General features: G+C 44.2%; 1 protein-coding gene across 2 annotated transcripts in view; it reads left to right on the forward strand.

Moving 5' to 3' along the window:
- DNAJB12 (DnaJ heat shock protein family (Hsp40) member B12) overlaps positions 1-16450 on the forward strand; it is a 137963-nt gene that overhangs the window by 88778 nt on the left and 32735 nt on the right. For both annotated transcript variants that reach the window (XR_004539208.1, XM_033941928.1), the window contains exon 6: positions 4913-5022. Coding sequence is in view for 1 of the 2 variants with exons in the window: in XM_033941928.1 (XP_033797819.1) it covers positions 4913-5022 (110 nt within the window). In the remaining variant the exon portion in view is untranslated. The remainder of the gene's footprint in view (positions 1-4912; positions 5023-16450) is intronic.

Consider the following 16450-nt stretch of genomic DNA (forward strand, 5'->3'; position numbering starts at 1 on the left):
TATACCATACAAGTCTGCCCGGTACTGGCCTTAGTTCTTCAATATTTATTATTATTTTCTGATTCTAGATCCTCTGTGTTCATCCCACGCTTCTTTGAACTCCGTCACCGTTTTCCTCTCCACCACCTCTCTCGGGAGCGCATTCCAGGCATCCACCACCCTCTCCGTAAAGTGGAATTTCCTAACATTGCTCAACCTTAAATTATGTCCTCTGGTTTTACCATTTTCTTTTCTCTGGAAAAGATTTTGTTGTATCCTTAACCCACACAGATGCTCATAACATTGACAGACTCTTGCATACATGATGTACATGTTATCTATTCTAGTGTACAGTATACTTGTGATGGGAATTTTTAAAAATAAAATTCTGGAATCTCTCGTGGCACATCTGGAATCTTTCAAGGTACACCACTGTGCCGTGGCACACAGTTCGAGAGAGACTGTTTGAATTTGAAAAATATCCAGACATAAAAGCCATCCTTCTAGCTTCTAGATGTTAATGTAAAAATTTGTAGAAACCTGAAAAAATTCGACAGTTGTCGATCCTAATCTCTAGAGCCTTGAGCACATAAGACGGTGCTTTCCTAAACTTTGGACCCTAGGTATCATCCTAGTTTGCCAATATGTTAATTGTGCCCTGCCCATAACAACATGAAATACTTAGCAGTACACATAGCAACCAAGAAAATTATGATTCAGTCAGTAGCTTTCACAGTACTGTAGTTGACAAGAAAAAAAAATATACACCAAAATTTCAAAAAAATGCAGCATATCTCAGAATTTTGTAATGTGCATGTGTGGTGAGAGGTAGTTTTAGGGGAGTTGTTTTGGGGAAGTGAGGATAGCATGAAATAGAGTTGAGCAGTTGTGGGGACTGTTTAGAGTGCTGGGATATTTTGTGAGGTCCTTTAGATTGCTGTTAAAAGCTAAGTGAATTGCTTATTACATTCAAATAATCCAGTGTTTTCTTCGTTTTTTTTAATATAAATTATTCAACAATATGAAGAAAAGAAATGAAACATTTTGAACAATTGAAAAAGTAAAATTTACCTTTTCCATCAAGTCTCAGAGAGTGATCAGATATACAGTGGTGCCTCGCATAACGGACGCCTCGCACAGCGAACGCTGCGCACAACGAACTTTATGTCTTGATTCGTACAACGAACTTCGTTTCACACAACGAAGTCGCCCGAGCTGCATCCTTCCGCGCAGGCACTGCGCTTAACTGCCCTCTCTCCGCCTGGCTCCCTCTTGCCCCCCCGACTCCCCGACACGATCGGGGCAAGAGGGAGCCCAAGCCCTCTTGCCCCCCCGACTCCCCGACACGATCGGGGCAAGAGGGAGCCCAAGCCCTCTTGCCCCCCCGACTCCCCGACACGATCGGGGCAAGACGGAGCTCAAGCCCTCTTGCCCCCCCCGACTCCCCGACACGATCGGGGCAAGAGGGAGCCCAAGCCCTCTTGCCCCCCCGACTCCCCGACACGATCGGGGCAAGAGGGAGCTCAAGCCCTCTTGCCCCCCCGACTCCCCGACACGATCGGGGCAAGAGGGAGCCCAAGCCCTCTTGCCCCCCCGACTCCCCGACACGATCGGGGCAAGAGGGAGCTCAAGCCCTCTTGCCCCCCCGACTCCCCGACACGATCGGGGCAAGAGGGAGCCCAAGCCCTCCTGCCCCCCCGACTCCCCGACACGATCGGGCCAGGAGGGAGCCCAAGTCCTCCTGGCCACGGCGACCCCCTAACCCCACCCTGCACTACATTACGGGCAGGAGGGATCCCAGGCCCTCCTGCCCTCGACGCAAACCCCCCTTCCCCCCAACGACCGCCCCCCCCAAGAACCTCCGACCGCCCCCCAGCCGACCCGCGACCCCCCTGGCCGACCCCCACGACACCCCCAACCCCCTTCCCCGTACCTTTCTGTAGTTGGCCGGACAGACGGGAGCCAAACCCGCCTGTCCGGCAGGCAGCCAACGACGGAATGAGGCCGGATTGGCCCATCCGTCCCAAAGCTCCGCCTACTGGTGGGGCCTAAGGCGCCTGGGCCAATCAGAATAGGCCCGGGAGCCTTAGGTCCCTCCTGGGGGCGGGGCCTGAGGCACATGGGCCCAACCCGACCATGTGCCTCAGGCCCTGCCCCCAGGAGGGACCTAAGGCTCCCGGGCCTATTCTGATTGGCCCAGGCGCCTTAGGCCCCACCAGTAGGCGGAGCTTTGGGACGGATGGGCCAATCCGGCCTCATTCCGTCGTTGGCTGCTTGCCGGACAGGCGGGTTTGGCTCCCGTCTGTCCGGCCAACTACAGAAAGGTACGGGGAAGGGGGTTGGGGGTGTCGTGGGGGTCGGCCAGGGGGGTCGCGGGTCGGCTGGGGGGGCGGTCGGAGGTTCTTGGGGGGGGGCGGTCGTTGGGGGGAGGGGGGGTTTGCGTCGAGGGCAGGAGGGCCTGGGATCCCTCCTGCCTGTAATGTAGTGCAGGGTGGGGTTAGGGGGTCGCCGTGGCCAGGAGGACTTGGGCTCCCTCCTGGCCCGATATTGTCGGGGAGTTGGGGAATCGGCGGGGCAAGAGGGCTTGGGCTCCCTCTTGCCCCGATCGTGTCGGGGAGTCGGGGGGGGCAAGAGGGCTTGGGCTCCCTCTTGCCCCGATCGTGTCGGGGGGGCAAGAGGGCTTGGGCTCCCTCTTGCCCCGATCGTGTCGGGGAGTCGGGGGGCAAGAGGGCTTGGGCTCCCTCTTGCCCCGATCGTGTCGGGGAGTCGGGGGGGGCAAGAGGGCTTGGGCTCCCTCTTGCCCCGATCGTGTCGGGGGGCAAGAGGGCTTGGGCTCCCTCTTGCCCCGATCGTGTCGGGGAGTCGGGGGGGCAAGAGGGCTTGAGCTCCCTCTTGCCCCGATCGTGTCGGGGGTGCCAGGGACCACACGGAGTCACCCACCGTACCACCCGATTCGGGTAAGCGCAGGTATCGGTGGGTGGCTTATTTGCGGGGGGGGGGGGTGCCTTATTTTACATTTTTTTCTAAAAAGGGGGGGCTGTCTTATTTGATGGCCCTGCCTTATCATCGGGGAAACACGGTAGAAAAAAAAAAAAATGAACAGTTAAGTCCCAGTTTTTGCCGCTGAGACTCTGCCCTCTCTCACTGTAAAATTAGACTCTACTTAGTCTGTCTTTAAATTTAAAAAATGTGTGTTGTTTTAAAAAACAATTATGTTTTTAGATGTATCTAAATAAAAATAATAAACAAAAATTTATCTTTTTTTATGTCATCTTAGCATATTTTATGCTGCAGAACGAATTATTTTTTTTTACATGTATTCTTATGGGAAAACGCGTTTCACATAACGAACGTTTCGCATAACAAACTTGCTCCTGGAACCAATTAAGTTCGTTGTGTGAGGCACCACTGTATATACAAGTTCGCAATGACTGAAAGGTGAACTCTTATTGTGAGAGTGGTAACTCACCTCTCTTTTGGAATTTCTTATCTCTGAGCGTATTACATATAAACTGATTACTCTCTGGAGATAATTTTTTCACTGAAGTCAGTCTTCTTTATAGATAAATATTAACAGTTAGCAAATAGTGGCTCACCAGCTATATTGCACGATATAGACAGGTAGCACTAATATTCAGCATTGATTTTAGCGAATAAAATAGGTTTAAGTCCTGGCGGCCAAAAGTGAAACCTGAAATTCAATGCCAATCATCAGAAGTGGCACGATATTGAATTTCTGGGTTTGGTGATGCTTGCTGCCAATTGAATATTGGCTCCAAAGTGTCTTTTTTTCCCTGTTTCCAAATGCTAAGTTTTATCCCATTTTGTTACATTTTTGGAGAATTACGAGGGTGCTTTGAAAAGTTTGATATAAAAGCAAGTTAAACATCATAGTCTTCATCTAGGGCAGGGTAGGTAATTCCGGTCCTCGAGAGCCGGAGCCAGGTCAGGTTTTCAGGATATCCACAATGAATATGTATGAGATGGATTTGCATGCACTGCCTCCTTGAGATGCAAATCTATCTCGGCATATTTAATGTGGATATCCTGAAAACCTGACCTGGCTCCGGCTCTTGAGGACTGGAATTGCCTACCCCTGATTTAGGGCTATACACCTAGTTCACCAAGTTTCCAGTTTTTTCTTATCATAGGAAAAACAGCTTGCGAAAAAACTGGGAAGTCGCTGGACTAGGTATATAGCCCTCAATGAAGACTGCGTTGTTTAACTTGCTTTTTTACCAAACTTTTTAAACCACCCTCGTATTTTGCCCACAAATATTCTTGACCCGTTTTGAATAATTCTTTCCAGCTTCTGTTGGAAAGAATAAAAATAGCAGTAGTTCAGTTCCGTTTTATTTTCAGAGGTCCATTTGACTTATTCGGGCCTCATAATTGTTTCATTAGCTGTGGTAGTGTGATTTCTCCTGCAGAAAGTTCATGAACGTATAGCCTATAATCTATAGTAGAGGTGTTATCTTCACCTGAAGGTTTTCTATTGTTGCAACCAAACATTAGCTCTTGTGCTGGGCCCCATTTTTAAATTGTGGGTAATGTGAGGCCAGTGGGAATTTGTCTGTTTACTTCTGGTCTGTCTTAATTAGTAGTGGTTGCCTTACATTACATTACATCAGAGATTTCTATTCTGCCATTACCTCACGGTTCAAGGCCTTACTGAACTTTGTTTTTATTGCAAGGTCATAGCTTGTAGGTACTCAAGAAAACTTGATAAAAAATCTTTTGCTTTGTTTGCGTCTCTGCCTTCAAGGTTTGTATACTTGAACTTACATTGAGGGAGCTTCAATGGAGGTGGGAGGATAGTATGAATCGTGAGTTTGCTATGTCTGTGAATGGTATTAAACAGTAATTTTGGCAGCTTCTTTTGTATAGTATCTTTTTGTCAACCAGGTTTTATCTTGCTCCTTTCCTTCCCCAGGGTGGCCTTGGTCTTTTTGTGCAGCTGATGCCGATTTTAATCCTAATCATTGTGTCTGCTTTAAGCCAGATGATGGTCTCCAGTCCCCCATACAGCCTCAGTATACGACCGTGAGTATCCTTCACTGTCCCTTCCCCCCAGTCATCATATGTTTACTGGATGTAGGAGAAAAGGGGACAGAACAGGTTACGTTTCAGCTTCCACTACTCCTTTTCATTTTGATTGTATTAAACTATGCTCCATGTTCAGCTGCTCTGGATGAATATCGCTGATTGCCTTTTGGTGCTAGAGGTGATGGATATTGTATCCCTATGCCAGCCCTCCAATACGTACATCCAATCCTAGAGATGACAGGATATATGCTTTCTGCTGTCATATGGGGCTTGGAGGAAACATGGATGCTGCAGTAGACCCTTTGCTTTCTGCCATGGAGAAAACATAGTGGTAACTGAAAAATGTGGGAATATAGAGTAAATTAGAGCCACGTGAAGTAGTCAGCAGGAGTATTGGAAGAAAGCACCAATAGTTGTTGGGAGTCTGATGTGGTACTCTGAGCAGTGATGGTAGAGAAAGGTGAGAGAGCTGAGAAGTGACAGTGTATGAGAGGAGTAAGCCTTATGGACAAGCAAAAGAAAGGAAGAGAGCAGACCTGATAATACAGGCAGCACTTTATCTTTTGATTAAATTGGAAGACCAGGTACAAGCATTATCGGGGCAATTCTGTAACCTAAACTAAACCTTAGGTTTCTATACCGCATCCTCTCCACAATCGTAGAGCTCGGCACGGTTTACAGGAGCTGGGATAGAAAAGGAATTCTAATGAAGGGTTATAGGCCTTAGTATAAAGAATGTTTAGAGGGGCTTAGTGTACCAGAGAGGGAGGAAGTATTACATTTTTGAGAATAGCCAAGTTTTCAGATGTTTACGGAAAAGTTGGAAGGAGCTCAGATTCCGAAGTGGGGAGGTGAGGTTGTTCCAGAGCTCAGTGATTCTGAAGGGGAGGGAGGTCCCTATTTTTCTTGCATGGGATATGCCTTTTAATGAGGGGAAGGATAGTTTTAATTTTGGGGTGGAGCTGGTGGTATTAGGATTTGAGGAATTCCAAGAAAGTGGAATAAAGGGAGGAAGGATGCCGTGTAGGATCTTGAAAGTTAGGCAGGCCTATTTAAAGTGGACCCTGGAGATTACTGGAAGCCAGTGAAGCTTGGACAGGAGCGGTGAGACATGGTCAAATTTACTTTTTGCGAAGATAAGCTTAGCCGCGGCATTCTGAATCCACTGAAGTAACCTAGCCTAACATTTACCTGCATAAATGTTTAGAATACCAACATTTAGGCAGTTATGTGTCAGCATACTTGTTACTGTGTGAGTCATGGGAAATAAGTGTCTTCCTTCCACTGACTCCTGAAAAAAGATTGCACCGACTGTGCGGTTTCATAAGGGTGGGATTCAATGGGGGAGGGAAAGTGATGATTTAATTTTTAGCTCATACTACTACTGCCACTACTGTTTATCATTTCTATAGTCCTGAAAGGCGTATGCAGCGCTGTACAGTTAACATTCATCAGATGATCCCTTCTCCGAAGAGCTTACAATCTAATTTGGACAGGCAGACAGGACATCTCGGGATTGGGGTGTTTTCTAGCAAAAGGAATGATATGGTGGGTAGAGGTAGCTGAAGGTGAGTGAGTTGAAAGTACTTTCAAAAAAGTGGACTTTTAGCTTGGAATTGGATACCGCTAGAGATGGAGCATGACGTATTGACTCTGGCAGCCTGTTTCAGACATGCCAAACCCCAGCCCTGGCTGATCCCCCAACATTCATTATCTGTGCTCCTGTGCCCGAGCTGCTGAAAGTCTTTGGCTTAAATCCCGCACACATGCCTACTTTATACATTTCAAATTCATGCTGATGTCCTTTCAGTCTACCCTCTTGCTTGTCAAACAAGAATACTACAACCATTTAACTAACACTCTCTTAGTGACAACCCTCGCCGTCTCTTTGCCACACTCAGCTCTCTACTCAAAGTACCCCCACCTCCTATCCCCTCCTCACTCTCCCCCAGACGATATCAGAGTTTGTCTGTTTCAAGATTCACAAGATATGCCTTGAATTCTCAACCAAGTCACCTCCCTCCTACCCCTTTCAGTTGTCTGCTCTGCCAACCTCCCTTCAACCCCGCCACCTTTTCCTTCTTTTTTGAAGTCACTGAAGAGGAAACTGCTCACTTTCTCTTCTCCTCCAAACCAACCACCTGTTCCTCTTTTCTGATTCCCACCCATCTACTCGGAGCTATCGTTCCCACTGTCATCCGTCCCATCTGTCACATCCTTAACCTATCACTCTCCACTGCAAAGGTTCCTGATGCCTTCAAACATGCTGTAGTTACATCTCTCCACAAAAAACCCCTCACTAGACCTCACATCCTCCTCCAACTATCGTCCCATCTTCCTCCTCCCCTTGCTATCCAAGATACTTGAACGTGCTGTTCATTACCACTGCCTGGACTTCCTTTTTTCTCAAGATATTCTTTTCCTTCTTCAATCAGGCTTTCACCTTCTCCATTCTACCGAAACTGCCCTTGCTAAAAAGCTCTAATGACACTGCACAACAATTTTTTGGTTAAGTCTTGATTCCTGAAAAGTTTTTGGTGATTATGACAGGTACCAACTTGGTATGCTCAAATATGGTTTTGGTTTTACTGCATCACGTAAGAACTATGAGAAATAGACATTTTTATGTTTACTGACAATAAAATATATAGTCAAGTTTACGTTTCGCACAAGCGACTAAATGAAACAGAATTAAAAGTGTTTTGCTCCCGAGTTTCTTTTATATTCAGTGTCTGGTGCATCACGTTGTAGCATCCAACAATAGTCGGCAAGCATTGACGGATTCCAATTGCCCTGGTATCGTTTCTCCATCGTAGCTATGTCTTGATGAAACCTTTCACCGTGCTCGTCACTCACAGCACCGAGATTTGCGGGGAAGAAGTCCAAGTGTGAATGGAGGAAATGAATCTTGAGTGACATATTGCACTTCATTCTCTTGTATGCTTTGAGAAGTTTGTCTACCAGCTGAATGTAGTTTGGGGCTCTGTAATTGCCCAGAAAATTGTCAACAACGTCTTTCAAGGCTTTCCAGCCAATTTTTTCCGGCCCAACTAACAGATCTTCAAATCGCTTGTCACTCATAACATGTCTGATCTGGGGGCCAACAAAAATACCCTCTTTGATCTTGGCATCAGTTATTCTTGGGAACATCTGTCTTAAATAACGAAAACCTTCCCCTTCCTTGTTCATTGCTTTCACAAAATTCTTCATGAGTCCCAGTTTAATGTGAAGAGGAGGCAAAAATATCTTTGTCGGGTCAACAAGCGATTCATGTGCTACATTTTTCTGTCCTGGAACTAACTTTTTACGGAGTGGCCAGTTCTTTCTAGAATAGTGCGACTCTCTGTCTCGGCTGTCCCATTCGCAGATGAAACAGCAGTACTTTGTATAGCCAAGCTGCAGTCCTAGTAACAGAGCAACGACTTTGAGGTCTCCACAGATATTCCAGTTATACCTGGTATACTGGACATACTTTAGTAACATTTCCATATTCTCATATGTTTCTTTCATATGTGCTGCATAGCCAACAGGTACTGAAGGATAAACGTTGCTATTGTGCAACAGAACAGCTTTCAGGCTTAACATTGACGAATCAATGAAAAGACGCCACTCTTCCGGGTTGTGATCACAACCAAAGACCGAGAACAATCCTTCAATGTCACAACAGAAACAGAGACTGTCGACTTGTGCAAAAAATTTGGTTATATCATGATGCCGGTCTCGAAACACAGAAATTTTCGTACCTGGTGATAGCAAACACCATTCCTGCAGTCTCGAACCTAGCAGCTCAGCTTTTGCTTTTGACAGACCCAAATCTCTGACCAAATCGTTCAATTCGGACTGTGTTATCAGATGTGGATCGCCTGATGAGGATGGTTCAAAATCCGGGTCAATGTCACTGTTAGAACCCTGCACTGCAGTTTCTTCATCTGGTTCGTCTAAGGTCCAATCCTCTGGTGGTTTCGGAACTGGAAGACTGTCATCATGTGGCATGGGTCTCATTGCTGAAGGCAGATTAGGATATTCAATTGACTTCTTGTTTTTGGCAGAGAAACCAGACACATTAGTCAAACAGAAATAACAGTCCGTCACATGGTCTTTCTGTTCTCGCCATATCATCGGAACAGCAAATGGCATCGTCTTTCGAGTACCTCTGAGCCAGGCTCTCAGACTAACAGCACATGTCGCACAGCAAATGTGAGGCGCCCATTGCTTGTCTTGATCACCTATTTTGCAGCCAAAATACAGATGATAGGCTTTCTTTACAAGGGCAGTCATCGAACGTCTCTGAGGCGTAAGTGTATATTCCCCACAGATATAGCAGAATGTGTCGCGGCTGTTACGACACCGACGAGACATATTGCCCGACACCAAAACGTCTATAGCATCAAGCTTACTTACTATACAGCTACTATACTACTATACTTTACTATACTGATACTATATACACACACGGACTATCTATATTAACCAAATGAGCAGGATCGGTGTATGGAAGCCACCATTATAGCATGGTGAGACAGCGCAAGCTCGTTCAGACCTGCCCAGACATGCCCAGGATGTCATCTTCCATAAAACAGCTTCCAACCTGGCTAGATTTTATGCATGGACATACCCAGGCGGCACAAACCGTTGTTGATAAGACACTTATGGGAGAAAAAATTGTTTGCATCCAAATATAAGAAAAAATCACGACAAAATTGAAGATTTCTCTGAAATGGTACGTGATGGGTAATTTTTGATGTAATATTCATGATCAGCACCCAAAATTCTATAAGAAACACCCAGCAGTGTTCAGGAAGCAAAAACTTTGTTGTGCAGTGTGACCTGTTCCTGGCCAGATCCAATGGCCTCTACTCTGTCTTCATCCTTCTAGATCTGTCTGCTAATCATTTCTATAGCGCTGCTAGACACAGGCAGAAAAGACAATCTCTGCACAAAAGAGCTTACAATCTAGTTGACAGAGTCTGATGCATTGAATCAGGCAGTTTGTTCTAGGCATATGGTGCAGAAAGGTAGAGGGGAAGGATTCTGGAGTTGGCTGTAGAGGAGAGGCTGTAGAGGAGAAAGGGTACAGACAAGAGAGAATTCCGTTGAATGGAGTGCCCGGGGAAGGGGGGGAGGAGGGAGGAGAGATACTGAGTTGCTGCTGAGCGAATACACTTGTAGGTCAGTAAGAGGAGTTTGAACTGTATGCGGACACTGGTAGGGAGCTAATGAAGTGATTCTTGCATTATCCAAGATGTATTTTGCATATATTCCCACGTAGTTATAATGCTTCGGGTGAATCGATTCAAATCGATCTGTTTTTGAAGAAAATCGGATTTACGATTCGTCGACCCCCTTGGTAGAGACCCGTTCGAGCTTTCCCTCTGCCACCGGAGTCCTTGCTTCTGATGTAACTTCCAGTTTTGCAAAACCAGAAGTTACATCGAAGCAAGGACTCCGGTGGCAGAGGGAAAGCCCGAATGGGTCTCTGCGTGCAGATCAGCGGCAGCAAGGCTCTCTCCTTCACGGGCGTTAGTATTTCTCCTCTCCTTCCTGGTCAGGCAAAAGCGGCGGTAGCGAATGCAATTCACTACCCTGCCGCTACTCTGGGCGTCTTTTCTCCATTCGGCCGCCCAAGCGGAAACAGGAAGTTTTCACTGAGGGCGGGCCGCAGTGGAGAGAAGACGCAAGGAGTGGTGGCAGGAGTGGATCGCTAAATAACTACCGGCAACACATTGTAACGTCAAAATAAAGGTAGATGGAGGGAGAGGGGAGATGGGGAGTTGGTGGACTGGAGGAGAGATGGGGAGAAGATAGATGGGAGAAATGAACTTGGTGGAGGGGGAAAGATGGATGGTGGAGGGGGGAAGATGGTTTTGGGGGAGATCATGGAGAGGGGAGATGGCGGGGAGGGATAGAAGAAATAATGGATCTAAAAACAGGAGAGGGAGAGAGATGGTGGACAATGGGATTTAGGGAGGGAAGGAACAGAAAGGGAGAGAAGTTGGACACAAGGGATGGTGTGTGGGGGGGATAGAAATACTAGATAGAAGGGTAGTTAGAAATAGAAAGGGAGAGCTGGTGGGGAAGGAGGGAGAGATACTGGATGAAAGGATAGTTGAGCAAAGGAGAGATGGTGGATCTGGGTATGATGGGGTCCATTGCTGCAGCTACGGGAATAGAGGTGGAAAAAAGGAAAGATGCCAGACCTCCAGGGGAGGGAAGGGAAATGGAAGATGGATGCTTACCATGGAGAAAGAAGAAAATGACAAATGGGCAAGAGACCCTGGCAAGCAAGTTATCAGAAGACATTTGTTGCAGAGCCTGGGACCAACATGATTTGAAAAATGATCCGACAACAAAAGGTAAAAAAAAATAATTTTATTTTCTGTTTTGTGATTACAATGTGTCAGATTTGAAATTTGTATCTTGCCAGAAGCTGGTATTAGACCGCAAACATGAGCTAGGATTTAACAGAGAGAGGAAAAGTCTTTTTTGTTTGTTTATTTTGTTTACACCACAGTGCTAGTGTGGGTAGGAGAGGGCAAAGGGGGTGAAGAGGCTATAAAATAAACTCACCAGGATGTTTGGAAAAAAACACCCAATTGTGCAGGAAAATCGAATCGAATCAAAAAAATCAATTCAATAGGCTGAATCGAATCGAAATATTTTTTCCTGAATCAGGCAGCACTAGTATATACAGTAGAATTCCAGTTAACCGGCATTCAACTAACCAGCACACTCAACCAACCAGGAAAAAAAAAAAAAATCTCCCCCCCCCCCTGTTGAGGCCTCCGTCGCTGCTACTCAACACTCCAAACCCCCTCCCGAAGCCACCATTGCTGCTACCCAACACTCAAACCCTACCCCCGAAGCCACTGGCACTACTCTCCTCCCTTCACACTGCTGTTCACTCCTCCCCCCACTGACTGGCATTATGCTTACCGCGTATAGCTGTTGAAACAGCCTGCCGCCGAAGTTCTAAGTTAGGCCGCTGTAAGGGGAGGGTAGAGGATTTTGGGGGCGCACCTGGCACGGGAGTGTGCATTCGGTGGCAGGAGGGAAAGGGCATCCCTTCGCTGGGGGAGGAGTCGCATTGGCAGGAGGAAGTAGACAATCATCCTGCCATTTTCGCCGCCATGGGGGGGTCGCGGTGCCCTAACAGCAGTGACAGGAGACTGCTTCCCCTGTCACTGCTGTTGGGGCTCTATACATATGTCAATCGCTCACTGAGCGATTGATCAGACACATTTGCAAGCAAATCATTTGCATGCAAACTTTATAGTTCATTGATTGCTGCTGGAGAATCAGCCAGAGAAACAGTGATCAAGTCGATACTTTTAGTGCAAGGGTCTCAAAGTCCCTCCTTGAGGGCCGCAATCCAGTCGGGTGTTCAGGATTTCCTCAATGAATATACATGAGATCTGTGTGCATGCACTGCTTTCAATGCATATTCATTGGGGAAATCCTGAAAACCCAACTGGATTGTGGCCCTCAAGGAGGGACTGTGAGATCCCTGCTTTAGTGCATCTAGGGCTAAGAGCCAAGTGAAAGTCATATATCACAGTTTCAGTCTAGTCTGGGGATATCAGGAGCAAGAGATTTGGTATAATGCAGGGCTACTCAAATGGCAGACTGTGTTCTGAGGTCCAGACCCCAGAGCCTTCCTGAGTGGACCGTGGGGGTGCTCAATTTTCATTTTAGGAAGCCAGCGCACTTCCAATATCAATCTGCTGCTGTTTGTATTAGATCAACTGAAAACATGCAGGCAGCAGCCAGTCAACCTCAAAAGGCAGGACCTTTATAGTTGCATGCATGCTGAGGAATCTCCAGCATCCTAACCTCAGGGAAATGGGAAACTCGTGTCCTAAGAGGCGGGATTAAATGCATCAGCGCACATGTAGCTGGAAAGGTCCCATGCTGCCTTCTGAGGATATCTGGCTGCTGCCTGCATATCTTCAGTTGATCTGATACAAACAGTAGCGACAGTAGAGGAAGGAATGACACTGGCAATCTGCTGGCTTACCCCGGTAAGGCTAGCTGCTGCAGGGGACAGGATGATCTAGGGAAGAGCTGGGGTGGGTGCTGGCAAAGAAATGTCAGCTACTACTATTAATTATTTATAGGGCACTACCAGACGTACAGAGTCTTGAAGGAGACAGTCCCTGCTCGAATGAGCTCTCAATCAATCAAGACAAACAGGATGCCAGAGTAGGGGTTATAGTTAGTGGGGATGGTTAAACTGCTGGCTAGAGTAGTGAGCAGAGGGCAGTTGGGAGTAGTGTTATGAGTTGCAGACCTAGAGGAAAGATGTAAGGGCACCAGGGTAGGGAGGAATAAGGACACACGAATGTAGGGAAATAGAGGCGATGTTAGATTTGGGCGTGGGGTGGGGGAGAAAAAGGATATAGGGAAGGAATGGGGAAGATTCTGGACACAGGAAAGGGCAGAGATAGGGCATGCTCAGAGTGGGATCCTGGCCAGGGGGAGGAGGGCCAAAAGGGGAAGATTGATGAAAGATTCTGGATACTTGGAAACACTGTACACACAAAGGAGATGCTTGTTTTTTTTTGTTTTTTTTTAATTTCTTTATTCGTTTTTTCATATTACAACAAGTGTATCAGAAAAATACATATAATCTTATAAATACACACTTGATTTACTTTCATGAATATTTTAAATACAATATATGATTCATTTAATATGTATGACAAATATATATATAAAATAACCTTCCCCAATCCCTCCCTTCGTATTTCAGAAATTCTAACATAGTATTTGAAAATACATTAATTAATTCTTATATATTGTAAGATAAATGAGATAGTACCCACCCATATCCCCGCTTATCAAATCTCTTGTTATGGGAAAATGTTATTAATCATTACAAAAATCTATTAATGGTCTCCAAATCTTTAGAAATTTACCAAAATATCCTTTCTGTGTTGCTATTGTGCGCTCCATTTTATACATATGGCATACCGAATTCCACCAGAAGTTATAATTAAGTCTGTCATAATTTTTCCAGTTACATGTTATTTGTTGAATTGCTATTCCAGTTAATATGAATAAAAGTTTATTATTGTGTGACGAAATTTGACTTTTTGCTCTTATTGTTGTACCAAATAGAATAGTATCATAAGTCAAGGCTACTGGATTGTCCATCATCCTATTTATTTGAGGCCAAATTGATTTCCAAAATAGTAATATATATGGACAATAGAATAAAAGATGATCTAATGTCCCTTTTTCAAGATGACAGTGCCAACATTTATTAGACTTAGAACTATCTATTTTTTGTAAACGAACGGGGGTCCAAAAAGCTCTATGCAAAAGAAAAAACCATGTTTGTCTCATAGATGCTGAAACTGTACATCTTATCCTCCAAGACCAAATTCATGGCCATTGAGATGCATTAATTTGATGCTTAATCTCAATGCTCCAAATGTCTCTAAGACCATTTTTTGGTTTTTTATTTATATATCCAGATATTAATTTATACCACATTGCGGCCTGGTGTCCAGTAGAAGCCACCTGAAAGCATAAGAATTCTAGGCTATGATAATTGTTAAGATTTTTCCATTCAGGGAACCCCACCTGAATGGTCTGCTTCAATTGCAACCATCTAAAATATTGTGAATTGTTTAAGTCAAATTTATGTTGCAATTGTGAAAAATCAAGCAGTTTACCATTAGTTATTACATCTTCTATAGTACGTATCCCTGCTAACATCCAATGCTTCCAAATGATTTTAAAACCGCCTATTTTGATCTTGGGGTTTAACCAAATTGTTTGAATTGTTGATTTATTTATCGGAATAGGAGTCAGATTACTTATATACCTTAAAGTCTTCCAGGTATCCATAAATATTTTATGATCTTTATATAACCTTGGCATTTTGATACTAACTATGTGACCAAGACGCAGTGGAAACATAAGTCTCCATTCTAACCAGAACCAATCTGGAATATTGTCAATGGGCTCTGGGAGGATCCAATACATACCTTGTCGCAAAATATAGGCTTGATGGTACCTATAAAAATTTGGAAAATTTACCCCACCCTCCACAATAGGTCTTTGCAAAGACACTAAAGCAATTCTAGTAATTTTTCCCAGCCAAATAAAATTGGTTAAAATCCTATTTATTTTTTTATAAAAAGATCCCTGAAAAAAAATAGGTATCATACCCATTTGGTAACAAACTACAGGTAAAATCATCATTTTAACAGTTTGTATTCTTCCCCACCAAGATAAGTGTAAAGGATTCCATTGCTCACACATTTCTTTTACTTTTTGTAATACATTTTTTTCATTAATTTTCATTGTATCATCTATTGTTTTTGCAATCCAAATTCCTAAGTATTTAATACCATCTTCCTTCCAAATGAAAGAAAATGGATCAAATAGACCTTTTGTACAATGTACATTTAGTGGAAGAACTTCTGATTTATTCCAATTTATTTTGTAACCTGAAAATTTTCCAAATTTTTCAATTAATTCAAGCAAACATGGAATGGTATTTTCTGGATTTCTCAAATAAAGCAAGATATCATCTGCATATGCTGATATTTTATATTCCCTATCTGAACGGGGAATACCTTGTATCTCCTTTACCTGTTGAATAGCTAACAGTAAGGGTTCCAAAACAATATCAAAAAGCAAAGGAGATAATGGACAACCTTGTCTAACTCCTCTCCGTAAATTAAAACGTTCTGAAAATGTATTATTGATATATAATCTAGCAGCAGGGGAGCTATACAACGTTTTAATTATTTGTATAAATCCTGAACCTATACCAAACCAGTCCATTGCCTGATACATGAATGTCCATTCCACTCGATCAAAGGCCTTTTCTGCATCCAAAGAAACAGAAAAAGCCGGATCTTTCATGGCTTTTGTCAAATATAACATATGAAAAGCCAGTCTAGTATTATGAGAAGAAAGTCTTTGAGCAACAAATCCTGTTTGATGCATACCTATAATGAAAGGGAGAGTTTTAGCCAATCTTAAAGCTAATGTCTTAGCTAAAAGTTTATTATCTACATTGATTAAGGAAATAGGCCTATAATTTGAAACCAAAGTGGGATCTTTATTTGGCTTGGGCAAAACTATGATTAAAGATTCTGCCATAGTGCCTGTAATACAACCCTTAGTTAGTTGAGTCTGGTATAAATTTAATAAATAAGGTAATAGGGTATTTTGAAAAGATTTATAAAACTCTACTGTATATCCATCACCACCTGGAGCGGATCCTACTCTAAGGGATTTCAAAGCTATTCCTAATTCTTTTAGTGATATTGGTTCTTCTAAACTTCTTTTTATATGCTCGGGAACCTTAGGACCCTCTAATACTTTCAAAAACTCTAAGCCATCTTTTTCTTTATCTAAATAAGTCTCAGAAGAATAAAGAGATCTATAAAATTGTAAAAATTGTTTT

The sequence above is a fragment of the Geotrypetes seraphini genome, chromosome 4 (assembly GCF_902459505.1).
Source record: "Geotrypetes seraphini chromosome 4, aGeoSer1.1, whole genome shotgun sequence".
Taxonomy (NCBI): domain Eukaryota; kingdom Metazoa; phylum Chordata; class Amphibia; order Gymnophiona; family Dermophiidae; genus Geotrypetes; species Geotrypetes seraphini.